Source organism: Centroberyx affinis, unplaced genomic scaffold, assembly GCF_046629955.1.
Source record: "Centroberyx affinis isolate AG114_WGS23_722 - 3 ecotype Tasmania unplaced genomic scaffold, CSIRO-AGI_Caff_v1 ptg002418l_1, whole genome shotgun sequence".
NCBI lineage: Eukaryota > Metazoa > Chordata > Actinopteri > Beryciformes > Berycidae > Centroberyx > Centroberyx affinis.
The window spans coordinates 42,969-69,326 of NW_027280664.1; the positions used below are offsets into that span (position 1 = coordinate 42,969).

Below are 26,358 nucleotides of genomic sequence, written 5' to 3' on the forward strand. Positions count from 1 at the left end.
GAAGGCAAAGCGCCGAGGTCGGGGACTACAAAGGGACGCGTTCCGCTGCTGTGAAATGGAAAAGTGAAGCTTCAAGGAGGGAAAGCGCGGTGAAATGTTTTGCTTTCGATTCGGGTTTTTGCCCTCCCAAAGCCGGTAAACAAACAACTGTTTAAAAAAAAAAGAGGTGAACACCGTCGCAGATTCGGCCGATGGGGAACGTCTCCACCCCGCTCATCTCCGAGACACAAAACAAACAAACCCTGTTTAAAAAAAAAAAAAAAAAAAAAAAGGGTATTGAGGTTTTTTTTATTGAAATCTGAACTTTATTTCACCCATACAAAATAAAAAGAATGTTAAAAGTTTACAATACAGTGTCAATTTCAACGGTCTATTCTGAAACATTTCATATTGAGACTGACACATAAATGGGAGCCCTATATCTCTCTGCTTTCAAGGGATACATTTAAAACAATCTAAAAGAGGAAAAAAAAACAAAAAAAAACAAAACAATGAATACAAACAAAAGGGGAAAATTATTCAAAATAGAAGATGTGAGTGGGGGGAGAAGAGGGGTGACCTAAACAGTTGAAAAGAAAAGAAATTAGGGGAGGAGGAAGGAGATAAACAACTTTAAAAACAAAGTTATGGTGTTGAGTCACAGTATACTTCTGATGGGCTGTCATCTCTGTCATCAATAGAGATGGGGGGTCGCGTGGGCGGGGCGATGGCAGTACAAAATAATACCATTTTCTCTAATTGACAGTGTTGGAAAAACAAGCAAACATAACATCGGAATTATCTGCATGCGGATATGGTTGAGGTTCTACCGAGGGATACAGTTTTTTTTTTCATAAAAACGTGATTTAAAAATGAAAAAAAAAAATAAAAAACTAATTGAGAATGCTGCAGTGAGCGAACCGATAGTAAAAAAATACAATACACTTGCTTCCTTGTTTACAGTACAGCCATTACTAGCAAGTTGCGACAAAGCCGGGGAAGTAGGGCCCACATCTGGACAGCGGTATTTCATAGCCAATTCATAACAATTCATAATACTTTATTTATGAGACGATGACCTGGGATTCCTTTCCCTTAGACAAGCGCTGAACACTTTCGAAATATTTTATAAGCTGTTGCCCTGAACTCATCTTTGCACGTACAGCGTCAAAGGCTATAAGGCTTTAGCTAGTTATGATTATTCTTCTTCTTTTTTTTTTTAACCAACCTGAGGGTTTGAGTGACGAGGAGTGATATGTTCTTTTTCACAACTGATGTCAAATACAGAGGACTGAGAAAGAAACAAAAGTGTGAAAAAAAAAAAAAAAAAAAAACCTTACAACGCAACACAAACCAATCCTGTCCTGTCTGAGGGGCTCGTGGCAAAACATTTGACGACTGCCGTTCTAATAGTCAAAATAGAATAGACTGACTTCTTAAAAAACATCCTGGTTGGATTCTCCTCGACAATAAAATAAGAAGTTCTCTTTTTTTAAAAAAAATGAAAATTAAAACACATAATATACAACCAGTTATCGGTCTTCTGCGGTGGCGGTCTTGTCTGTCGTGGGCTTTTTTTCTGTCGGCAGGCTGCGATGAAAAGAGTCTTTCAGCCGCCGTAAGAACAACTCAAGAGATCGAAATGAAAGGTAAAAGTGTGTGTGTGTGTGTGTGTGTGTGTGGTGTGGGGAAAAGGGGAGAGGGAGCTAAGAGTCATAGTCTTCGTCGTCGTCGTCGTCCTCCTCGTTTTTGTGCGGCACGGGGGCGGGGGGCGGCGGCGCGACGCTCATCATGGAGGGGTGGGGGGCGAAGGCCATGCCGCCCTGGGGCTGCGCCGGCACCGCGCCGCCCATCGGCACCATGTTGCCCATGTGCAGGTACTGGGGGGGCATGTCCGGGCTGTAAGGGGGCAGGGGCGGGGGGTGGGGGGGTACAGGCAGAAGAGGTGGGAACCAGGTGTTAGGACAGAAACACAGAGCAGAGGGATTTTAGCAAAGACTTCCGCTGATTGTCGAGGATTAAATAAAAATTTAGCCAAGAATGTCATGCAAGGATCAGAGTAGGGCTGAACGAATTTGGAAAAATATCTAATTGCGATTATTTTGACTGATATTGCAATTGCGATATGATTTGCGATATTAGAGGGAATGATAATTTTTATTTGTATTTGTATTTATTATTCTCATTTTCATTGAAAAACGTATTCAAATGATTATGGTGTGATTTTTGCGGGGATCTGTACCAAACAAAGATGTTTTCTTAAGTCTGTAGAATATGATGTGTAGGCCAGGACATCTCTGCAGCACCACAATATTTCATTTAATATGGTATTTTGACACACATTTTGCCTTTAACAAATATTGCGCCTCCTGTGATTTGAAAATTGCAGTAGGCCATATTGCGATTTCGATAAAATTTCGATTAATTCTTCAGCCCTAGATCAGAGGAAGCCAAATAATGCCATTAATGTGTGTGCTAGGGCTGCATCAAATGATCCTTTTGTTACTGATTTATTTGACCATTTTTATGATTTCTTTCCCCATAGTTCTTAGTCCTACTTGTCCTTGTTTCTTGTTTCTAAGTTTTATTGCAATATGTTGCTCAGCTGTTTTTTCTGTACAATTTTAAATTAAATAAATGTGTAAGTATTTGTAACTACATTTACAAATGAAAATTAAAAACCCAATAAATATATGCTGAAGGTGCTATGCGTAGCATTTTTGTAATCATCAGTATATCGTTGTCAAATTAACTGTAACAACTTGGTACAATTACGATAAACAATTGAGACCATGGTGGAGACCATTGGTCGCCTCTATCTTGTGCCAGTGGTATAATTAGTGCTAGTGTTTCTCCAAATTAAGACCACATTTCCCATAAACCCCTTTGCTTCCTGCCAATTATTTAATTAACTAATCATTTCATATAGCCTAGCTTGAATAATGTTTGTCATGCTAATGCACCGTTGTGTGCATCAACTTCAAATGGGATTTTTCAATTCAGCTGTTCCCAGGTGTCTTCAAGTTTAATTTAAGAATTTTTAAGATAATTTTAATGGCAGTTATTACTGACTACACTCTGTAAACCTATTACAGTATACTGTAGGTTCCAATTTGTCACCAGAAAAAACAGCCCCCATGAAACTAAAATATTTTAATAAAGACTTTGAAAATGTGACTTAAAACACTATATTCAACTGTATTCCTAGAGGGGGCCTTGAGTTTAGATGTAATTATGATTCATAACATCACTGAAGTCATTCCAAGCCTTTATCAGGACGTGCAGACACCCTGTGTTTGAACATGGCAGTTCCTGCTGTGATGTGTCATTTCAGCTTTGTATGTACAACGAACAAAACATCACTGGCTTTGTGTTTACAATACTCAAATACTTCTGTTTGTTTTTGCTGTATTCTCATAAATACACCTGGGGTTTGGGCTTGCAACAGCCACTTTCAATATGAAAGTACATCAATTATATGCAAATCAATTCATGGTTGACGTAATCGATGACGAATATACGTACATCGTCGACAAATTGTTGTAGTTCTAGTGTGTCAGTAGAACTGTGTGTGTGTGTGTGTGTGTGTGTGTGTGTGTGTGTGTGTGTGTGTGTGTGTGTGTGTGAGTGAGGAGCGGGGGCGGTTATGTCCGTACCTATGGAACCTGGAAGCAGGCTGCAGGTTTGTGCTTGACTGAGAGCCGTCCTCCTCGTCCCCGTCTGTCTCGCTGTCCTCGGAGTCATCCTGTTCCCATCGCAATGAACACAACAGTGAGCTTAACAGTGAGCGAAACCCACGCGCCTCATCCATCACCGGTGCCACCTCACCTCACACGCGCACACAAATCACTGTCTGCAGACAGCCAATGGCCTCTGCATGCAAATCAATCCCCACCTCTTGCTCCGACTCGGTGCCCGACAGCTTCTTGTCCTTGCCTTTGGAGCCGGCTCCTCCGTTCTTGCGGCCAGACCCTGGTTTTCGACCTCTGGGGGGGGGGGGGGGGGGGGGAGCGAGAACGAAAAGTCACGTAATAACATGCGACGGTGCCTGGTGATTCATGTTTTAAGAAAAAAGATTTACCTATCCAGCTATGAGCGCGTTCACATGAAAGAGGCGGGGTTTGTAACAAATAGCCAATCACATGCAACATGGACAGACCCAGAACAGTGTATTTAATATGAGATATGAACTAATAGAGATATGAGAATATGAGATGAGAAACTATTGATCGCCGTGGGGAAAAGAAAATATCATATAAGCCCATAACTACAATATAAAAAGAAGCAATAAAAATGATTGAAAATAATAAAATAATCAAACAATACACTATAAATAGGCTAATTGTGGGATTCTGTAAACATATGCTGCCGACTATTTCAACACATTGTAAAAGCGAGTATGGGAAAGAAATGTATAACATTTGTGTCCTTCTCTCCCAAACAAACTGTAATGAATAAATATGAGCAATACAAAGACATAACAGTGTAAAGTAACAGTGTTGCTGCTGCCAAGGCTAAGGAGGATTGCTGGAGGCAAACTGCAGATAGTGTAAATGTGTAAGTAAACATCACGCCATTAAGGTCATTAAGGTACAGTTGTGAAAATTCACAAAGTTGGCCTCAAGTTTCTTAGGGCTGCAATGATGGAATATGAGAGAATTTCAGCACACTTAGTATTCAACAGTATGCCTAAATTTCATTTGGCCTACTGTGTGTGTGTGTGTGTGTGTGTGTGTGTGTGTGTGTGTGTGTGTGTGTGTGTGTGTGTGATGTACCTCCGAGGAACTTTTTCGCCTCCCCCCTCGGTGTGGTTCTCTTCACCTTCGCCCTGCATGTCTGGCACTGTCGCCACCAGGTCCTTCAGGAAGTCAAACTGTTGCTCCAGCTCAATACACTGCTTTCTGCAAACACACACACACAAACACACACACTTTTTACTCAGTACATTGCCTTTTGCACAGATGAACGCACGTTCTGAACAACCGGAATTGATACTGCAATGTAACAATTAGCCTATAATTTAGGCGTTTAGCAGACACTTTTATCCAGAGCGACTCACAGTAAGTGCAACAGTGAAATAAGTGAACATTCCTTAATAAGGTAAGTAGCCAGATACTTCAGAGTGCTATGAAAACAAGAAAGTGTTATGGCATTAATCAAGAAAAGTAAAGCAAGAATCCCTCCTATCAGCAGTTACATTAAGTTGATAAGCGATAAGCAATAGACTTCTACATCCCAACAACCGATATATGGGCATTTTAAAATTCATTTTAACAACACGCACAATCAGTGAGTCACAGTGAGATTCTCAGATACATCTTACTCAAGGCAAGAAATGCTTTGAAATACAATGGATTTGGTCATCTGTTGTAAATCTGCTCAGTGAAGCACGTATTCACCAAATATACCATATAATAAGATGACTCAAAGTGTCTTAAGCAAATCAAAAGGAAATGCAGACCTAAAACTGCACTTCAACTGTATTGAAAGTCATATGTGAAATTCGTTTTAATACGATATCCTGTTCTAAATTCACACATATGCCACAATGAATTCAGCAGAGGATGTTTTGAACACCCAGAACAATCCATCATCACCATTAATTTTACAGTGCAACGTGGACCGGGCTCCTTTCTTTAAACACACACACACACACACACACACACTGAGATAAACTTACAGGTGTGACGTTGTCATTGTCTTTGCATTCCTAGACTGGGTGACTTGACAGGCTTTTGTAAGCAGCGATTCCAAGAAAAGCTCCAGGGCTCTTGCTGATGTCTGAATTAAGGAAAGTACGGCACAGCAGACCTATGTTCTATCAAAAAACAAAAATAATAATAATAACAATAACAATAATAATAATAATGATAATAGATTAACTTACAAACCCGAGTTCATAACAGCATTGAGACTGAAATTTCTGAAAATTAAAATGTTGAAAAGAAAAAGAAAAGCTTGCTGGGCTTTAATGGAACAGGCTGATCTTGACACAATAACATCATTACAGTGAACATCTGATAGAGTCAGGCCATTAGTTTGAGGTCCCTTGACAAAATGAATGAGATCTAACATCATTATATGTATGAAAAACATACATGCAGTTGCTGTGATTTCTGACACATAACATGGCTCCTCCAGATTTTAGTTTTAGTGAGATCCTTCCATACAATACTATATTTGAGCCTGTACTGTATCAGAGCATACCTCATAGAATCCACCTATAGACCAATCCCCAAAGTAAAACATGGAGCGAAACACTGGAGCTTGCAAAATGATGAAGGCAGGAGGCAGAAAGGATACAAATAATAACAGGTACTGCTGCAGCCACTTTGCCTATTTCTTCATCAGTCTGCATAATCTTCTTAATCCTCGCCTGTAATGAGAAAAGGGTCAGCGCTGTGTGTGTGCAGTGTGTATATGTGTGTGTGTAAACAGGCCATAACTTCATAGACAGCTTATTGCCATGGTCCAGAATGTTTGATCAACGACCCAAGGCCCTGATGGAAACAGATGGCATAGGAACAAAGTGCAATGCAACATAGTTTTGAAAGGTCTGGATCATGAAGGGAGGGCTCTCATAGCATAGTTAGTTTATGACCATTCATTCCCGTCATAATGGTCAGATTGTCTGTTCAGTGAGCACTGTGGTGACCTTGATAGTTTGCTAATTACACAGCTCCAACACCATAGATTGTTTTAACTGGCTAACGTGTCTCACTTAGCTAATCTTGCTAAAAACAACATAAATTGGCTAACTAGCTACTTCGCCCGCCCTGAACATTCATTGACAAGCGTTGGCTTGCAAGCTAGCTAGTTCACTGAAACCCATATGGCATTCACGTACTTCTCACAACTGCAATTCACATTTTGGTATTAAAAGGCTCAGCGTTAGCTAGTTGGCTTGTTAGCTCGCTAGGCAACCAGACAGGCCGAATCCCACTCAAACTAGCTAGGTAAAGTTAGCTTTCTACCATACAGTTGGCTAGTAGTAGCACCGGTTCAGGAAACTGTAGACTTACCGGAGGGAATCTGGCGTTGTATTTCTTCTTTTTGCTGGGCATTATTAAATGACCTGGATGGATAACTTAAAATAAAATATAATATATTCTAGATTATTATTTTAGATTGTATATAAATCGCCCCCACCACGCACACACCAGATAGCTGTAGCTATCCGGCTAGCTCGTTAGCACGTCGTCGTCACTCGTTCCCTGTTGCCTGGTAGGCAGCTTGGTTCCGCAGGGTCTCAGCGCCGTTGGGTTTGTGCTATCCTCCGATAACGTTCCGTTCTCTCTTGTATGGGGCGAATGTAACAACGAAGTCCATTCAATAATGCAACAATTTAATGTGTCCTTGTATCTCTGCGAACAGATACACATTATAGAACGGGACACACGGTAATTTACGAATCGCAGGGTACTTTGGTAAATTCGACATGTCATCCACCGAGCAAAATGTAAGAAATCGAGTTTTAGAATAGGTCCAGATTACTCGTTTACAACCCGCACATACACGTTGAAATTGTATCGATATATAGTGAGAATTGCTGGGTTATTTGTATGCCGAATTCACCAGAAGATTCTAGCGCTTCGTAAAAAGTCTTAAATCATGTTCTACGGCTTGTGTACGTTTGCTGATAAGAAGGCAACATTAAATTGGCAGATATTTGAATCTTGTTTGTTATACCGACCCATCCATGCAAGAGGGCGCAACATTATGGGGCTTGGTTTGTGCGGAACAGATTCATTGAATTGATAGCAGCTTATTTGTTGGGCGGACTAACCAAGTTCAGTTGGTCAGGAAATGTTCGTCGTCTTTAGGTAAGATATTTAACAATGTAACTTCCTATTTTGTGATTAAAAGTATGACTTTTGCAGTGATCCGCATGCAAACTTTGTTTTATCTCTGTTTAACAGCTCGCTATAAATAAAGTTCCTTCAAAAGTGTCAGACCAAACATGGAGGATTGGTAAAATGGCTAGCTAGCCGGCTAGCTAACGCAAGACCGGAGCCTAACAATTCCACCTATCTTCTGTAAGTGTATACATGTTTACTGTATGATAATTTTAAACAAAAGAAACGAATCGCCCTTTGGTAAGCCTTAATACAGTAAGCGGGGAGATAACTAACGTACTGCTGTAGCTGACTTGCAGCTAGCTAGCAGCAGTAGTTAACATCAGCAGGCTAACGTTAGCTAACAGCAGTTGTAAACATCAGCAAGCGATCCAGCAGGGTTCCCACACGTCCTGGAAAACTTGGAAATTTAGAGACTAGTTTTCCAGTCATGGAAACACCTGGAAATTGATTAAAGTGACCAAATATCCTGGAAATAATCTATGTTGTCCTGGAAAATTTTAATTGTATTTTAGCCCCTCACTCAGATCGCCTACGTATCAGTGGTCATCTGTTTGACAAAAGTGAATTTAACTTAAACTGAAATTAAGATTTTATTCATCTACATCAATACAGTTATAGGCTACTAGGGGTGCATGTAACAACCCATTACAATACCACCTGTGCTGCCAGTGCTGATCACGTCTAACAAAAAGAGGAGGCCAGACGACCTTATTGTACAGTTAGCAGTGATGGGTGTAGCCGTCACCCATAATGAACCCGAGACACTTCTTCATGAACCCTGCATCATTAAAAAAGGAGGTATAAAACTGGGGTTAAATGTGTCAATAGTAGGCCTATCGGTAAATTATATGACCGTTTGTGAGCAAGTGCTGTCCTGTATTGTCAAGAAAAACTCCTGGAAAATGTCCTGGAAAGGTCCTGGAAAATGATTTCTTAAAAAGAGTGGGAACCCTGTCCAGCTGTCTACTAATACCTCTGTCCTGATTTGAAAAAACATTTCAGCCAACGTTATGTTTGAAACTCGATGAAAATGGGCATGGCTTCTTAGCTGTAGTAAAGAAAGCAAGTTCCTTGTTATTGTTATGACTGCAGGGAGAACCAAATACAAACTGTAAACATAAGCTTTACCCGTAGTTACAAAATGTATTACACATGTTAATGAACTACACCTGTTCTCTTCAACAGGAAAACCCCACATAGGACTTATTTAATACCCTCACATTGACAGCACCATGGAGGAGGGAGAAGCTCCTGTAGAGGGCGAGCTGGAGATCCCTGATGGCTTCCCTGCTGAAACCTATGCTGCTGAGGCCATGGCTGCAGACATGGACCCTTGGATTGTATTTGACTCGAGAAGAACTCCCAGAGCCGAGTTTGACGGCTGGCTGGAGAGCAACAGGCCCTCCCAAGTATCCCGATTCGGTGACGAGGACGGCGGTAAAGGCCCCGTGGGGTGGATCGCTGTGCTGGGCCCCGACCACTGCCCCGGTAGCGGGGACGTCGCCGGCCTCCAAGAGAGCTGGGAGAGACTGTTGGCCAGCAGCCGGCCGGTGAACTTCCAGACGGTGAAGGAGCTGGCCCTGAACCACGGAGTGCTCTCGGGGAAGTGGCTGATGCTCTTGGACTCCGGGTTCAAGTTGGACCACGCCTGGGAGTGCGTGGCCAGAGCGGCCCTGGACGGCAAGATCTCCCTGGTCAAAGTGAGCCCCTATGACCCCAAGTCAGAAGGCAAGCAGGTCATTTGCGCCTATAACAAGAACTTCACGGACGAGAACGAGGTTATGAGGCTGGACTCGGTCATCCGTGCCACGGGGGTCAAGTGCCTTCTTTCCTACAAGCCGGACGTGTACACATACCTGGGAATCTACCGGAACAACCGCTGGAAGCTCTGTCCAACCATATATGAGAGCAAATTTGACCTGGAGTGTGTACCCCGACGCTCCCACATTCTCAACAAAGTCACCAATCTTGAAGTCACGTAGGCCTGAGAGAACAAGAGGAGAGTGTTGGAGGAAAGGTGTATGAGGAGAGGCACTTCGAGTGATGCCATGCAGTGGGTGGCGCAGTACAACTCACTGACTTGAAATAGTTTTGTTGATTGTCAGTGGTTGAATTTTGATGTCAAGTTCTTCCTTTTCGCACAGAAACCACAAAAGCTCTTCTTGTCTGATCTTGTCTGCTCATGCTGTAAGAAAGTAATTCTTAATGACTTGAAATATGCTCAGTAAAAATCTCCTTTTTCTTATTTCTCAATATGATATTGTGTCTACGAGCCAGAATATTGACACTCTGGAGTTTCTGTTTATAACACACTTACACCTACCTGGTTGACAGGGGGCTGAACAAATCCTCTTTTTTTTTTTTTATACGAATGGAGGAAAATTTGCAAGCATCATGTGAAGCATTTGTTTTTTTGATAATGTAACCATGTCTCATTCTTTTGGCTTTAATTTTTGCTTTGTACTGAACCGTTATTACAAAATTGCCAAATAAAGTTTACTTTTGAAGCCAGCGTCTTACATGCTGTGATTTTATTGTGTTTCGGATTGTGACAGAATAAACAATCACTCATTACACCAAAATTTGCATAGTATTTAATTTTGCTCATTTTATACTAGTACAAAATATTAGCCAAGACATTCATCTGTTTTCAATAAGGTCGCTTTGACTACAGAGCACAGCAAGGCGGCCTACAGGTCTGAAACAGTTAAGTTTGTTAAACTGTGGCTACTGTTCATGAAATAACTGTAGAAAAGTGAGATCTGAGATAGTGAAAGAAATTATACTGACAGACAATGATATAGATGACACATATTACAATTCAGTGAGAGTGATGCATGAATCTTTTGTACACTTGCTCTGCTGTGAGCGTGCATTCACTAATTATGCTTGTTTCCTGATCATATTTACATATAGACCTTCATTATATTTGGTTCTCAAGGTGATGCAACTACATTTTGTTGAGAAGCTCAACAAAGGCACATCTACAAGACAACTGTGTTACAACAGTTACTGGTGACCTCCAGAAAACATCTCGAATGCTCTGAATTTCCAGAGTGTCTAATGCATGGGGGTTATTAAAGAAAAACGCAATAGGACGAACGACAATATCTGCATGGGCTTCCCTCCAGGTTTGATTGCATACTGGAAAAAAAACCCATTGAGCTTCAAAGAAAGTATTCCTCTACTGAGAAATACTAGCCCCTTTTTTAAAAAAAAGTCAGGCTATTAAACTTAGCAGTGGTCAATTAATGTTAACACTGACCAGAGCTATACAAGATTATACTATGACAGTATAAAAACATGCTTCACATGTTCCAGAAGAGAATGGTCCAACAGGAAAACATTCAATATATTTAGCAATGCGTCTCTTTAAAGAAACATTTTTCTTTGTGGAAAATCTTGCACCATCAGGCTGACATAGTGGTGTAGCATGTTAAGCATTTATGCTGAACATTAAGTACAACTGTCGATAAAAGTAGTACGTTAAACAAGCGGTATGACCTCTGATGATGTTTAGCCTTTTATCATTTGTCGAAGACAAAACCAAAGGCCGCCCACGACTCAAGTCTGTCCACATCAAATACCATCAAGAGTCTTTGTGGTATTTCGATAAGCAGGTCCACATTGAGCAATTTTGCAGCATTCTGTCTGAGCCAGCCCTTCATCTCCACCACATTTCCTTTTTTTTGTCTTATGTAACAAAAGAAATCTGAAGGGGTTTCAGTCCCAAAAGGGTAAAAGGACAGATGTGGCCTGATGAACTGGGCTTATAAATACATCAATTTAAAAAAAAAAAAAAAAAAAAGGAAAATCATATGGACAACCTCTAAGTCGGGTGTCCTGACACAAAACCGGCTTGGGTTCCGCTATTCAAAATGGAAATAAGACGATCATCATCAGCCGACATAAAGTCGTCAAAGTCATCCAAGACTACGCGATGGCTGGCGTTGCTGGGTGAGCTGTCAATCATGCCCTCATTCTGGAGCAGGCTGACGATGCTGTTGGGGTAGTTCATCCAGGTACTCCCGGGTGCGCTGGCCGGGTCGGAGGGGTTCTGGGACGCCGCATTGTTCTGGGCAGCGGCGGAGGAGCTAGCGAGGGCAGCCTGATGGCTCGAAGCTTGAGCCAACATCGAGACGCTGTTTCCGCCTTCGCCCATGAGCCTCGGGTTCAGCAGGTCCACAAAATCATCCATGTCGAGACTGTCCAGGGTGCCCGTGACCTGGCCCTCGGTAAAGCTAGGGAACTCCGGCATGTCGTCGTCCACCAGCGGGGCGTCCACCCGGAACTGGGAGCCCTGGAGGGCGAAGGAGGAGCCGGGCTGCGAAGAGGCCGCGCTCGCCTGAGAAGCCACCGGCTCTGCGATGGCGGCGACCGCCGTGGAGAAGGTGGGGAAGAAGTCGTGCAGGTCCGACAGGTTGACGGTCGAGTAGTCCTGGTTGACGGCGGCGGAGGAGGCTGGGCCCTGGCTCAGGACGTAGCTGGACACCGGAGTGGCTTTGGGCTGGGGGTCCAGGGTCAGGCTCTCCATGAACTTCCACGTTTGGCTGGTAGTCGTGGTGGAGACGGAGGGGGAGGCCTCCACCTTGGGCTGGACCGAGAAGAGCTGGCCTGGCTGGACGTAAGAGTAGGAGGGCTGGGGCTTCACTCCACCGCCATTAGGGGGCACCACCGGGTTCACACCTGCTGGAGACAACACAACAACTCGTCTGCAGTTCCACTACCTCCATTCTGTGCAGTATGATATAGTCTCTATGCAGAATATTACCTACAATCCACAGATGACCCTTCAGTTCATGTTTATTGTTCAATGAGTTTGTCTTTCAAGTGCACCTGCATAATCCAAGCTATAGCCCTATTAACACAGGACTAGTATTATGTTTGGACCTCATGAAATTAATGAATCACCCCTCAACATTTCTAGGAACACGTTCGCGCAGTGTAATGAAATTCACTGGAATCATTTTACAATTAGTCACTTCCTGATTTAGCAAAGCAAATCCTTCCTCTATAGATTCAACTACTGCCTCAATTTTTCATAACAGGAGGAGGCTGGAAATGACACATCTAGAGGAAGGAAAAGAAATGCCACGGCAAAAACAAATTATGTCTGAAATTACCAAGAGTTGGATTCACACAGGATTAGTATTATCAGGGGACCTCTGTTTTCACCAAAACATGGTAGGTAATTTGTGCTGAAAGTTTTACTTCATAATTTACAGACATGGCAGATTCACACAGGATTAAAATCGCTGCCAATCTCCGCAGTTATTACAAATCACAGGACGTCCCCAGGTTATATTAGTCCTGTGTGAATAGAACTTATGTCTAAGACACTGAAATGCTTACCAGGTTGTACATTCATTGACGGAGGCTTGGCCGTGACTGTTCTCCTGGCAGTGTTTATGGGCCGTCTCTCTGGTGGAACGGACACTGAAATTCCCACACACACCCATTACATTACAGAACGAACCCTGAAAATCACTGTGATTTTATTACTTTATGGCAGAATGATATAAAAAATAAAAAAAATAAAAATTCTCATCAACCAACCTCCAGGCAGCATCGTCCCCAGCTTCAGGCTCTGGAACATATCTCCAGTTCGCTTCCTCTTCTCCATCAGCCTGTATTCATCTATAAGGGCGACAGTGGTAAGAGTGATATCAAACAACCCAGATTTGACCCTGTAGCTCCTCAACAATTTCATCTTTAAAGTGACAAGTGTCCAGCGCTCTCAGGAACACCTCATCTTACCTGGGTCGGAGGGCAGGAACTGGAAGTCCATCGGCTCGCTGACCTCGCGGTCGGAGGGCCGGCGGAGCTGCATCTTGACGCTGACGGGCTTGGTGAGGTTGGTGTCGCGGTAGGCCGGCGTGCGGAACACGATGGCCACCTGCCTGTGCACATCGGCCTGGGAGAAAGTGCCCTTTCCCTCCCAGGAGTCCTGGAAGAAACGCACCTCGATGTCCTCTGCAGTGGGTGGGGGGGGGGAAAGCGAGGAGAAAGTTAAGTTTGCGTTAAGGCTAAAAGAGAGGCAACAGATAGGAGACTTTTTTTTTTCTTTTATCCTGCTTAAATGCAAAACTCAGCTGTGAGCGTCGCTAGTAACGGAGAGTAAAAGCTCAAGGGGCACAAGGAGCGTTGCGTCATTCTCGTTTGACAACTTGCAAGATATCTAATTAGCTTTAGCTGGCTAACCTCAAGTAAAAAAGGGGATAATGATGAAAATAAAAATGGACGAGAGATTGCTCTGCTTGCAGTGGCTCTGGGTACATGACATCCTCCAAGGGAGAACAGAGCACCGAGTTTCATCATCTGGTCCAAGAGCTAGATAGAGACAGTTTTAAGAGTTATTTTCGCATTGATGTCTGTGTGACGCAGCTTAGACAGGTTCAACTTGCAGCCAAGGGCCCAAAGTTTGGAGAAGACACGTGCCTGCCACGACCAAACTACCGAAACTAAGTGAAAAAAAGGCAAATGTGCCTTCAAAGAAGCGTCCAATGTGATCACAGCCTTGTCCTGTTATTTTGTTTAACTTTGTGTTAATTAGGTAGAAATACTTCAAAGGGAAGAAATTAAATGAAAAAGGGTTTGAAAACTGAGCTCAGATCCTTACAAAGAGCAGGGTGGCTGAAGTTTTCAGTCGGCCTTATTATCGCAGCACATTTCCACTCACTGGAAACTTTTCTGATCTGTAATGTCGTGCTATGCAAAGTTCATGATTCACTTTCAGCCTCCTCATCTTTTCAAAGTAAATGAAGATGTATTGCTACGTGGGTGTAGTTATGACACAACCGGCACAGAAACACAGCGGTAAGCAGGTACTTGTCAGCATATGGGTACTGTAATGTAAATTATGTTTTTTTGGACAATGGAGAAAATGAGAAGTGGGGCACATCCAAATAGAGGAAGAAAGATTTTTGGTTTGAGATAAAAGTAACTCTGAGGCTTAGGCTCGCATCATAAAAATAGAGATAATGAGATTGCATTGCATTGCATTGCACCCGCCACACACTGTGACAGGCAGCAAAGTACAATGTGCAACTTTGATGTTGGTGGAAGCCAAAATATCACTTCACAAGGGTGTGTATGTATGGTGTGTATGAGCACACACTTCTTTGAAACACACATCTTATGTCAATTTGTGTGGTGTAATAAGTAATAAATCAGATAAACTCCTTAACAAAGCATACATTTGGTACTAAAACATTAAAAAAGTCTAGAGTGGACTTGCTTCAGTACCACTGAACAGTCATTAAGTCTCATACAAGAAGAGTAAAGTACTGTAGTTGCAGATTGAATTATGTGCATGTAGATTTGTATAAATAGCCAAAAATGTTCTCGAGTCTTGTTCGTTTTTACATTTCTCCTCAATACTTCCAGAACACTTCTTGTAACATTTGCCATTATGAGTCCAGTAACAAATTATTTGTGGCAGTTGCATCTTGGAAAGAGCGAAAATGAGTCTTCAGCAACAATATCACACCATCACTGACAACAACATCCTTTTATGTCAGATTTTAAGCAATGAGGGACTGGAATTACTTGTCAGAAAGAAAAAGGTAAATGCTAAAGGTCAGTTTCAACAGTTTCAAGAGCTCCAGCTTATCGGAGAGTCTACCTTTTTCTTCAATTAACGCCATGTTAAGGTCATGAAATACGCTACTCATTGGCACATTTACTCTTTTGCAACTGCAGTATGTCTGGATGAATGTAAAACGATGTATTATTCTAAATTTTGACCATTTCCTCCTCACCAGAAAGTGATTTCGTTTTATTTGTTTTTGTTTTATTTTGTTCATTGCCTTTAGCCTATCAACGAGAACCCAGCATCATACCCGGCTTTTAATGAATAAGGCAGGCAGATGTATTGGCTTGTTTCATTTTTATACAGTTTCAATTTAAAATTTCAATTTACACTGATAGCCATCTTGTCCCTGCTAACTCTGCCATAGCACTCTATAGATGAAGATTATTCTTCACAGCAACAAATATCAGAATATGTGATTTGACGGGAGTCTAAAACCACAGAGTTGTATGTATATTGGATGGTACAAAAACATTTTCCCATACTTCTACAAATGTTTTTGTGCAATTTCCAAACTTACCAAGACCTGGAAATGACCAAATCCTTTTTTCCATACATTTCCAGACTTTCGATACCTGTGTAGGAATCCTGTACACACTTCGGAAAGGCCAATTTGATCTGAAGTTGAAGTGGAGGACTGGACCTATCACCTAGTATCTACTTTACATGAGATTCCACTTGTGTTTGAATGACAGTTGGACAGACCCATCGTACCTTTTTGCACTTTGTCGCACAGCAGAAAGATCTCGTCCCCTCCTTTGCAGCTTCCAGAGTTGCGGTTGACTCGGCAGATCTTCAGCTCGGCTGTGTTCGGGGCCCCTACGAGAGAGAAAAACTTTCACGCGTAAATAAATACAGCACCGAGGCTTCAGGATTAACACCACACACCTGCTAAATGCAGAGGAATTTGGGCTGTGGCTGGCAAGTGAATTTTACAAGCCACTTAGACAGGCAGCCAACCTGCACTAATCGAGTCTTCTCTATTTTACAAACAACTTTGGCAGCCAAGACATTCTTTCTACTGTGAAATTCACTTAACAATTCACTTAACACTGTGGCCACTGTGGCTTCATGCACCATACAGTGTGAAGAAGTTCTATTCCAAAACGAAAAGAAAGAAATACCTAAGTCTCTACCAGTTCTCTGATGGGGATTGCAGTACATTTTTGTAAATATGAACTGGAATATGTACTGGTGTCTTGTGTCTTTTGATTATGTATTATCTATATCTTGTCTCATTTTAATTCTACCACAGTGAAGCCAAAGACAGATTTCCCCATGTGGCCAGTAAAGTTTCTATTCCGTTCTATTGAAAAGTGCCATAATTTCTGAAATCTTTATGTTTGCGATCAATCATTTTGTAAAAGTAGGCCTCACTTTTTTCAAATGGTGGATATCTCATTTTGAATGTGAAACAAAGCTCTTCATTTATTCATACAGAGAGGGATGTGGAGCAGCTGTATGAGTAAAAAGGGACAGAAGCCATCAGATGCTCTGTTCAGATATATCAGAGGCTTCTGGAAGAAATACATATTGAAACGTTACTGATCTGAATCGCTCGTTTCTGAACTGACTAGTCTATCAAACAGGCATAAAGAGCAAAAACGGCAGCAATGTGAAACTCTGCTCAAATTACTGGAATTTCCTTGTTGATACATGCGCTCTAAAAGCATTTAAACTGCAAATGAGGCACATGGTACGGAGAATTGTTTTCCACGACGACTTGCATTTCTGAGGACTTTGGAATAAAAACATAAACCTTTGCAATCATACAGAGAGACATATGGAGCAATGGCTGGAGGGAAGAGAGACACAGCTTCAACCGTCAGACTGATTCTTGTAAATGATTCCAGACTGACAAGAAAAGTCAACATGCAAAGAGGAACAAAGAAATGTATGGGGGAATTAAAGGTTGCAGCTGGTGTAAAGGTCAAAGTGTGAAACGTATAGTGTGTGCTTGTGTGTGTGTATATATGTACATGTATTAAGGCTAGACAGATACATCAGTTTGCTATTGGGTTTGCTATTAAAATTCAGATATTGGCCATGATATAGGGTTTCAATGGAGAGTTTTAGTGTCCCATGATGGTCTAAATGCTGTTTCAGAGGCTTTTCCACCCTGACAAGATTAAAATTCTGGAGGAAACACTGCATACTTGGAATTCTTGGCATGAAAATCAAATTTAAAGACATAACACTGGCTACTGGCTATTGGCATTGCCCACTCACTGTTGTCGTAGATGGGCTGGGACACCACCGGGTCCAGGGCAAACAGCTCCCCTGTAGGCAGAGTGATGGAGGCCTGGAAGCAAAGCCGGACTGAATTCAGGTCAAACTCTTCCTCCCACACCTTGGCCTCGGGAACTGCAGCCGAAACACAACAGAGAGAGAGTGGGTGTGGTGCACAGTCGGGCAAAACCGGTGTCTGGCAAACCACTACATCCTCTCATAAACACTGGTAATCAAAGGGTGGAAGTCACACATTAATTACAGTAACAAGAATTGTACATAGCCTTTTTGTAAACTCGGTAATAAAAACACGTTTACGTCAAGTGGTAATCAGTGAGATCCTTGTTTGTTTTTTTATTTTGTCTTCATCTCTGTTGCCCAGCACTTATTGCTGTGGTGTTTCTGCACTGCACTTCCCAGAGATCACCTGTCAATCAAACAGTGTGCCCAGTACTGTGACGTCTTTCTCCTTGGATCTTCTGTTTGAGTTTCTGTAGGTGGCGCTCTTTTCTTAGCATCAAATGGAAATACTCAAGTAAAGTACAAGTATCTCAAAACTGTACTTAAGTACAGTACTTGAGTAAATGTACTTAGTTACTTTCCACCACTGTTCCAAACAAACCGGAAACACTTGTAGCATGTAGAGAAAATGTTAACTGTGACATTAAATGCTTAAAATGTATCCACAATAGTAGCCAAGTTAACATTAGCCAAAAAGCCATGTATCAAGCTACAGTTTTATTGGCTTGCGTAAGCCTGGTTGTCATCTAGCTAGTACACTAGTCTTGCTAGCTAGCTCTAGCTAATGCAAAAGATACACTGTAATGTTATTGGTTGTAGTGGCAATGTTATTGAATAATGGGGATGAGCATTTCCAGTTTTTTACACTCACAGTCAAATAATGACATGAATTTTTTAAATCTTAGTTTTAGACTGCTCAAAATAGTCTATAACAACATGCAATACCACATATTGAACTCTGCCCTCTTGTCCTATTTACATAGCATGGTGAAAAAAACATATGTAACTGTGTTCTATTTTGTAAAAAAGTTACTCAGTAACTTTTACTCTGAAAGCAAAAAAAACAAAACAGTACTTGTATTTGAGTGGGACATTTTTCTACTCTTTCCACCTCTGTTAGTAGAGAGCACAGCGCAATTCCTTTCCACATAATGACAGAACAAAAGAGTCAACTACACAGAAAGTTGAGCAAGAGGTGCTTTGTGTGGTATTCTCGTCTCCAAAGAGGACTACTTACTGTTGAAGGGGTTGTTATGGGTCTGCAGCCTACAAGTGATAGCCTCATTCACATCCTTCTTCTTCACACACTGAATGCCCAGGTTCTGAAAACTGAAAGCAGGCCGAGAGTGAGAAAGAAAACGAGTGAAAGTAAACCACAACCCAGTACTTGTACTCTCTAATTTGCACTCATTGTAGTATTCGCCACAATACGTGAAGAGTATCTTTAACTGACCTGTGATTTACTTAGACCTTTAAAAAGACTTACTTACTATGTAGACTATGCATTTATCTCAACCTAGAACTCTATTCTAACTCTACTTTGTTTAGGTGGATTTACCCTCCACTACATCCCTGATCACTGCTTTACTCAATGTATGATGTAATGTTAACCCAGATGTGAAAAACAAATGACTAATCTAAACCGGTGTGCTTCCCCACTCTGTATCACATAATGGCACTGGATGGCAGTACATTTTGTTTGTTTGCATTTCATCACACAGAGATAAAGATAGACAGACAGACAAATAGGCACAGACAAACAGGGTCTAAACCATTCAAATCAAAAGTATCATTTGATATCGTGGAGAATTACACAAAGCTGGAGAGTGTCCAAACCAAAGGCTATAGCAACTGGATTGACGTTGAGATGATGTTTCTGACTACTAGTTTTAACAAGGCAACGGTGAACATGCCGTCCCCCCACAAATAATGTAAAAAAAAAAAAAAAAAAAAATCTCTATCCGGCCAATCAGTAACAAATATGTCACCTTGTTTTGAGCTGTAATTGTATGTCCACCTCGGGCCAATCAGATCCATAGTCCCTCAACATTAGCAGTTTTAAACCAGCTAACGTCACGCAATGCTAATGTTAGCTAGCAGACACATCTAACAAACAGTTTGACTGTCAAAGAAGCGCCATGAGGGATATATTACGCATAAAGTTAGCATATTACTAATACTATAGATAAGGCTTTTAATGCCGACAATTAAGAGTTAGACCTAGTTGGTTTGGAGATAAATATAACATTAACAGCATGAAGTAGCTGACTGCTAACATTAGCTAACATGATGGATCAATATCACAGGTGTTCCTTGGATTTGGACCCTCTCCATCCATTTTTTTGTCCAACAACCGATTTGCTGCTGCTTCCTTCTGCTTTGCTGGCGTTTTGCTGCCATTTGAATAAAGCAAATACCAGTACACCAGTATACAAGTAAACCACAACCAAACTCTCCAGTCTACCTGTGTATTCGTCTCTCCTGCAGGTCGGCCTCATAGTAGCCGTGTTTGCAGTCTTTCCCAACCAGTTCGTGGGGGTGAGGCTTGTGCGGCGCGTTCTTGGTCACCAGCGAGATGCGAACACGCAAGGGACCGCTGTAGTTGTGCACCTGTAGGGAGGAGATAATGTAATGTAACGTGATACTTTGTTTATCCCCAAAGGGAATGCTTTCAGCTTGAAGGGGGGGGTCTCCAGACTCCCTAGCCACCCCGCTACCCAAATATACAAGCTTCATATAATAACGCCAACTCCTCACTGTGTGACGGCATTATGTTTAAGCTCCTTGCTTTATAGTATGATGTCACGCCCACCACCACGCCCCCTTTTGGCCAATCGACGAGAAAAGTTAATCAGTTCTTCCTTGGCCCATAACCAACCTTCATACCAAGTTTTGTGCAAATCCGTGCCCAACTTTTTGAGATATCCTGCAAACATTACCTCCTTGGTGGAAGTAATGATCTTGACATTATCTTCATGAGTAATCAGGGTTGGAATGAAGCTCAGCCACGAGCCATTGATCAGCCAGTATATTTTGGCCTTGGTTGGTACATTTGTTTCCTCTACAGGCAACCAACAACAATTTTTACTACTCAAAAAAAGGACTAAACCTGTACAACAAGTGATGGCTAAATTTCAAAATTCAGTCACTTCCTACTGTTGCTGGTGGATAAAATCAATCTCAGGCCCTGGTGTACACTGTACATTGCCATTCATAGGAAAAACTTAGGTAAACAAAGACGCTGTATTTGTACTTATGTATTTGCTGTATTATTTTCAGTATGTCCGGTTGTTGTAATTATTAATTTAAAGAGTAACTAAACCCCAAACCCAAAAGCCTGACATCTAATGGTAAAAAGCATGCTACTGAAATTGACATCTGCTATTGGCTGATCTTTGGTGCCAGGTGATGTCACCTTCTATAGAGTACAACAGGTGGTGACATCACCTGGCACCAAAGAACAGCCAATAGCAGATGGCAATTTCAGTAACATGCTTTTTACCATTAGATCTCAGGCTTTACACAGATTTTTATTAGGGATTTAGTTACTCTTTAACTACTCTCTGTTCGTCTTATTCTTCTACATCCTATTCTCTGTTAATGCGACGACCCAATTCCCCCACAAGGAATCCGTCCAGTTTCATGAAATCTAACCTAAATCACATGAAGCTTGAAAATGTACAGCGTAAAAGTGGCATTGGGCTCACCTTGATGGCAGGGTGGGTCTTGGTGGTGTCGTTGCTCTTCTCTCCGGGGATGCTGCCCGCCGAGCGTCCCTCACACTTGTATCTGAACCTCATCCCCCTCTGCTTCGGCTGCTCGATGATCTCTATGAAGGGATTACCTGGGCGGCGAATAGATATTTTTAGGTGTTTAGTGAGAGATACAGAGGATCCGTTCACCGAAGAGTCATTCAAGACAAACAGATCATTCCCGGATCAAACATCTCTACCCTGCTATCGAAGAAAAACAACATAAAGCAGAAAATGTGCGTTCCCCCTCTGCTCTTGTTTTTGAATATTGCAGCATTTCATAACAGTATTATCAGCATCTATACGTCAATGCAGCATCGAAGAAGATTATTGTTCAGTGATCGATCTCATCCTAATAGCAGAAGAAACACAAATGGTGCTTTTCACAGAATTATGTTTACTTCTGAGCCACAAATCTTTCTAGCAATGGCATTGGCTTACTAGAATGTACAAATGTCATTACAAAGTGCAAATAATATAAATTGGATGGAGAGCTTGTGAAATTGTGATAGGCAAGTCTCATTTGTGTTTACTACAGCAGCATAAAATGGAGCTAATATCAGATACATATACATATTGTCACATTTTTGTACCGTGATGTATTGAATTTCAATATATTGTCCCAACCCTACTTTAAATACCAGTAGATAGCCATGTAAAAAAAGACAATGTGGCTCCCATTCGGTGTCAGTTACTTTTGAAGATAAACATGCTGTCCTGATTGCGCAACACTGTCTACACGGCTTCCTTGTGTCAGCATGTCAAAGCAACACAGCTCGGTCATTCATACACAGCATTCATGCTTCTTACCTTGGTTCAGTGGGGCCTGCCCCCATCCAAACAGTCCTACGGTGGAGAGAAAGGAAGAAAGAAATTTAACACACTTATTAAAAAAAAATAGTGTAGCAAGTAGTGATCCTCCATCTGCATGACACACAGCACACAGTGGCAGTGCAGACGACGAACAGAACTGCTCCAGCACATATTTGTGGTTTGGCAAAGGTTCCTCGGTTGCGGCGTGATGGGAGTGGAAATCTACTGGACAGTGCGGCGTCCAAAAGGGTCAAAGGGCGCTGGAACACAAGGGCTTCCCAGCTAAATATAATTGCTCATCATAAATGACCTGCCAAGCTCGGAGAGAAGACGAACTGCAGAATAAAGCAAACAAAGACAAGCGAGGTATAATATTGGTGTCAAATTACCCCCCCCCCCCCCCCCCCGCCCCCCCGCCCCCTTATTGTGAAGAACTTATCTGTTCTTCCATTGTGTCTGGAGTGGTTCACTAGGGTGTGTAGCACTCTAGTTTCAGGTGTTTACTTTGTGCATTGTGGAGATTCATAAAGAGATCCAAGGTGTGATATAAGCTCAGATGGTCAAAGCTCCACCCCATCGACTACTAGCATGTGCTCATTTTCAAAAAAACATGCCTTCCAAGTCTTAACATGCCTGCTTCCCTGCCTCAGACCAAAGCAATTGAGCATGGACATTCTCTTTGAGTGCAGTACATATAGATATTCGGCGCATATGACTGTGAAAGAATGTAGTGGAACAACCATAAAGCCTACTGTGGCCTATATAGCTGACTGAATTGTCTCGTCATTCAAAATCCAACATAAATCCACCACACAAAACACACAGTTTGCTCAAAATTCCCCTTTTCTTCGCCTCTCAGTCTTTGCCCAGAGAGTGATAAAAGTATTATGAATCAAACCCAACAGTCCCTACTTAAAGGTATACTATGCAAGATTAAAGTGGACAACTGATCTTGATATAACACCAAGCATAAAGGCCTATAAGTACACAAACAACTACAGTGTTTGCCTACTTACCTTCCTAGGCAATTACCACCTTATTGATTGAGCTTTAGCGTTTATAAGGGGTGGGAGGGGCTTCAGAGATAGGGGAGGAGCCATTTTACAACCCAAAAAAAATACATTGAATACAGACAACAAGCCAAACAAACCAAATGCAGAATCAACAGATTACAAATGAAAATCTTACATATCAACAAAGTGAAAGTAAATGTCTACCGCCATAATTTGGGCTTCACGCATGACTTCAAGTTTAAGCAAACTTGAAGCAGAAATGTATTCATACTGAAACCTTCCCAGGCCTGAAGCGTCCACAGAAGGATTCCAACGTATGAGTCACTTTCATTCAAGTTCCTAAAACCGACTGATCTGTGCTTATCTGTTAATTAACAACATAAACAACTTGTCACACATCCGCAACGGGTGGCTGGGTGTGTTACTGTGATATGGATTAATCTCTCTAGACGAGTGGTTCCCAAACTAGGGTCCGGGGTCCCCAAGGGTCCTTGAGAGTGGAGTCTAGGGGGTCCCTAGCAATATGAATAGGTTTAATTTCACTATTAATTCACTGCAATAAGAAGGCCCAGTATGAGAATGACTGTTATGATCACATTATAAACAGGGATATAATTCTATACTTAATCATAGCTATCAACAATGTGAATCGATTTTGGGGGAGTCCTTGATGTGAAAACATCTGGGAACCCGTAGCTCTAGTAGAGAACGTCACACCAAACACCATTAAAAAAAATCTGGCAATTTCATGTCATCAGCAAAAGCACACATGGGATAAAATATGAAGCCAGACCGTTTCTAACTCCAAGAGTCACTCTTCAATTCGGCATACATGTAATTCCCCAAGCAGGACTTAATCCCACTAATATTTCAACTATGCTAATTGATTCGCCTGTTATTCCCACAATCTTCTACCTAAATACACCTTGGTGGGCGGTTGCGAGCAGTGTGGGCCAGTTATAAAAGTTTTTATTTAACTAAATGCTACTGGGTAGATTGTATGTACGCCGAATTTAAGTGTGGGTCCGAATAATTCAGAAAATGAACTGATCTTTGTTTTATAATATATGCAATTTTCCTAATAAGCAAATTAACATTAATTTGGCAGATTTTTGAGTGGAATCTTGTGGCACTTAAAGCGGCCAGGGAACCCCATGCTGTGTTAATCTGAACAGGCCTCTTGGCAACCCGGCATGTTCGACCTGCCCTATGTCAGGTGAATTACGCAGTAATTACGATAAGATACCACATCCACGTAAGATCATATTTCACTGTGAAACCGAACGGCGGCTGTAACAAAAGCGCCAAGTCTCATTTCCTGCTGTCGGTGTACAGTGATCTCCATTGACACTGACCCCTCCTGCGTTAGCGAAGCGCTCAATGGCAGCGGGGCTTTCCCCTGTGCGCAAAACAACTCCCTGTACAGTTTCACCTACAACTATGTGTGAGCGCAGTAAACATCCACGGCACATAAACAAAACCCGTTCCACTCACCGTCCATGGCTGTAACCGAGTCCGAGCCACGCTTTCTTCGTCCGGACGACCGTCTCTTCGGTGTTTGTTTTGTCAACTAATTATCAGCCGCAAACTCGGCAGCGCAGGCTCCCAAACTTCTTGACAGAGCTGCTGTTCTTTCGCCTCCTTCGCTCCACCCACGGCAGCTGTGAAGCTAGATGCAAGAGTGAGGCAGTTTTTCCGGTAAAAAAAAAAAAAAAAACAGTAAAAAAAAAAAACACAAGCCTAATTGGGGAGCGTATGTTGCAACTTTTTTTTTGTTTGTTTTGTTGAGTAATACAGAGTAAACATAAGTGAAAATGTTGAGAATGGAAGAATGGCAGCTCCATCGCCGCTGCACGATTAATCGAATAATTAGTGTTTTGATGCGATTTTTGTTGTGTAAGCCCCCTTTATGCAATAATAATGAAATAATCTTATTTATTTATTGATTGATTTACTTATTTATTTATGTATTTGTTTGTTTGTTTGTTTATTTGTTTGTTAAGTTGTTTTATTTCATTTAGCCTATATTGATCGTCTTAATTCATTAGTTATTACTTATATTTTAACGTAATGTAAATAATCAATCAAATAATGCTCAAATAAATAATCTAAAATTATTCAAAGTTATTTTTTTTTAAAAGCATAACAATGAATGAATAATAATTATAATAATCAATTCACACGTCACATACTTTTTTCCCCCACAGGTGACAGATTTTACGCTCTTATTTTGAAATGCCGAAACCGCACCGGTTGCTGTTTATCTCCGGCCAGCTTGACGCAGCTGCGCCGCCTTCGCAGAGTTTCTCTCCAGTGCAAGTCGCCACCGCCCACACAAACGGTGCGGAAATACCCCGATGACGCACTTTAAAGGAACAGAAAAATAAGTTGTGAGTGGGAGAAGCGATAAAATAACTCTTGACTGCAGTCACAGCCTGGGAAGAGGGTTTTAGAATGGGGGTCCAGTCTTTAGTCCTATTAGGAATACACTTTGTTTATTCTAAGGGTTTATTATGAGGAACAGCTGCTCTCAAAAATGTAGAGGCTCCAGCTGATGCATTTTTTTGTTTTAATTCTATTCGACTAACTATAAACAGTCATTCATTACAACCCACACTAGAAGTTTCCAATCTGTTGCTCACTAAAAATAACTTCTCTATACTATGTGTGTGGCTTGTCATTGGCAAAGCAATGAGAACTAAATAATAAACATGTTACAACAACTTCATTTTGTCAAATTAATTGTCACCCTACTAGTTTTATTAGCTCAACTTAGTGATAAACACGTTATGAAAACTTAATTTTGTCAAATTAATTGTTGTCCCCATTTAAGCGAATTTTGACGTGTAAGCACAATAACTGAACACGCCCTTCTGTGACAGTGGTTCCCAAACTGCGGTCCGGGGACCTCCGGGGGTCCTTGAAGGGGTTCCATAGGGTCCCCAGGAAAAAAAACAACTGTTTGATTTCACTATTAATTCCAACCACTAAATAATTATACCACAAGTATACCACAACGAGTAGCCTGCGTGGCTGCTTTTATCAGAGGTTTTCACTTAGGAAATTCTATTCAAAATCAAAATCATATTGAACACCTTCAG

The 26,358-nt window shown here is 41.6% G+C and overlaps 3 protein-coding genes across 5 annotated transcripts; 1 reads left to right on the top strand and 2 right to left on the bottom strand.

Moving 5' to 3' along the window:
- Nucleotides 1-274: 274 nt before the first annotated feature.
- On the bottom strand, nt 275-7,162 carry drap1 (DR1-associated protein 1 (negative cofactor 2 alpha)). The gene is made up of 7 exons (XM_071533740.1): nt 7,002-7,162; nt 6,283-6,355; nt 5,660-5,753; nt 4,755-4,880; nt 3,875-3,965; nt 3,636-3,724; nt 275-1,878 (listed from the first exon to the last, which is right to left on the bottom strand). Exons 1-7 carry the CDS (start codon nt 7,041-7,043, stop codon nt 1,686-1,688), a joined length of 708 nt encoding a protein of 235 aa, XP_071389841.1. The 5' UTR covers nt 7,044-7,162; the 3' UTR covers nt 275-1,685.
- Nucleotides 7,163-7,576: 414 nt separating this feature from the next.
- Nucleotides 7,577-10,343, top strand: cunh11orf68 (chromosome unknown C11orf68 homolog). 2 transcript variants are annotated; one of them, XM_071533738.1, is made up of 3 exons: nt 7,577-7,802; nt 7,899-8,015; nt 9,024-10,343. In XM_071533738.1, exon 3 carries the CDS (start codon nt 9,071-9,073, stop codon nt 9,818-9,820), a length of 750 nt encoding a protein of 249 aa, XP_071389839.1. In that variant the 5' UTR covers nt 7,577-7,802; nt 7,899-8,015; nt 9,024-9,070; the 3' UTR covers nt 9,821-10,343. The 2 variants fall into 2 exon arrangements, with proteins under 2 accessions (XP_071389839.1, XP_071389840.1); XM_071533739.1 differs by lacking the exon at nt 7,899-8,015.
- An 11-nt stretch (nt 10,344-10,354) lies between these two features.
- Nucleotides 10,355-24,910, bottom strand: rela (v-rel avian reticuloendotheliosis viral oncogene homolog A). Of its 2 annotated transcripts, none has more exons than XM_071533736.1 (11): nt 24,752-24,910; nt 22,242-22,277; nt 21,387-21,523; nt 20,144-20,289; nt 18,917-19,008; nt 17,659-17,793; nt 16,144-16,248; nt 13,596-13,811; nt 13,395-13,475; nt 13,191-13,274; nt 10,355-12,524 (listed from the first exon to the last, which is right to left on the bottom strand). In XM_071533736.1, the coding sequence occupies exons 1-11, from the start codon at nt 24,756-24,758 to the stop codon at nt 11,668-11,670; spliced, it is 1,896 nt and encodes a 631-aa protein (XP_071389837.1). In that variant the 5' UTR covers nt 24,759-24,910; the 3' UTR covers nt 10,355-11,667. The 2 variants fall into 2 exon arrangements, with proteins under 2 accessions (XP_071389837.1, XP_071389836.1); XM_071533735.1 differs by having other exon boundaries at nt 10,355-12,527.
- Nucleotides 24,911-26,358: the final 1,448 nt, after the last annotated feature.

Excerpts from the sequence above, each read along its gene's own strand:
- rela (XM_071533735.1), bottom strand. Across the intron at positions 19,009-20,143 it reads CAGGAGAGACGAATACACAG|TTTTCAGAACCTGGGCATTC; the intron begins GTAGACTGGAGA and ends GCCTGCTTTCAG. Across the intron at positions 17,794-18,916 it reads CCATAACAACCCCTTCAACA|TTCCCGAGGCCAAGGTGTGG; the intron begins GTAAGTAGTCCT and ends TTTCGGCTGCAG.
- drap1 (XM_071533740.1), bottom strand. The coding sequence starts at position 7,043 with ATGCCCAGCAAAAAGAAGAAATACAACGCCAGATTCCCTCCG. Across the intron at positions 5,754-6,282 it reads AGCAGTACCTGTTATTATTT|CAAGAGCCCTGGAGCTTTTC; the intron begins GTATCCTTTCTG and ends TTCAGACATCAG. Across the intron at positions 3,725-3,874 it reads GCACCGAGTCGGAGCAAGAG|GATGACTCCGAGGACAGCGA; the intron begins GTGGGGATTGAT and ends CGATGGGAACAG.
- cunh11orf68 (XM_071533738.1), top strand. The coding sequence starts at position 9,071 with ATGGAGGAGGGAGAAGCTCCTGTAGAGGGCGAGCTGGAGATCCCTGAT.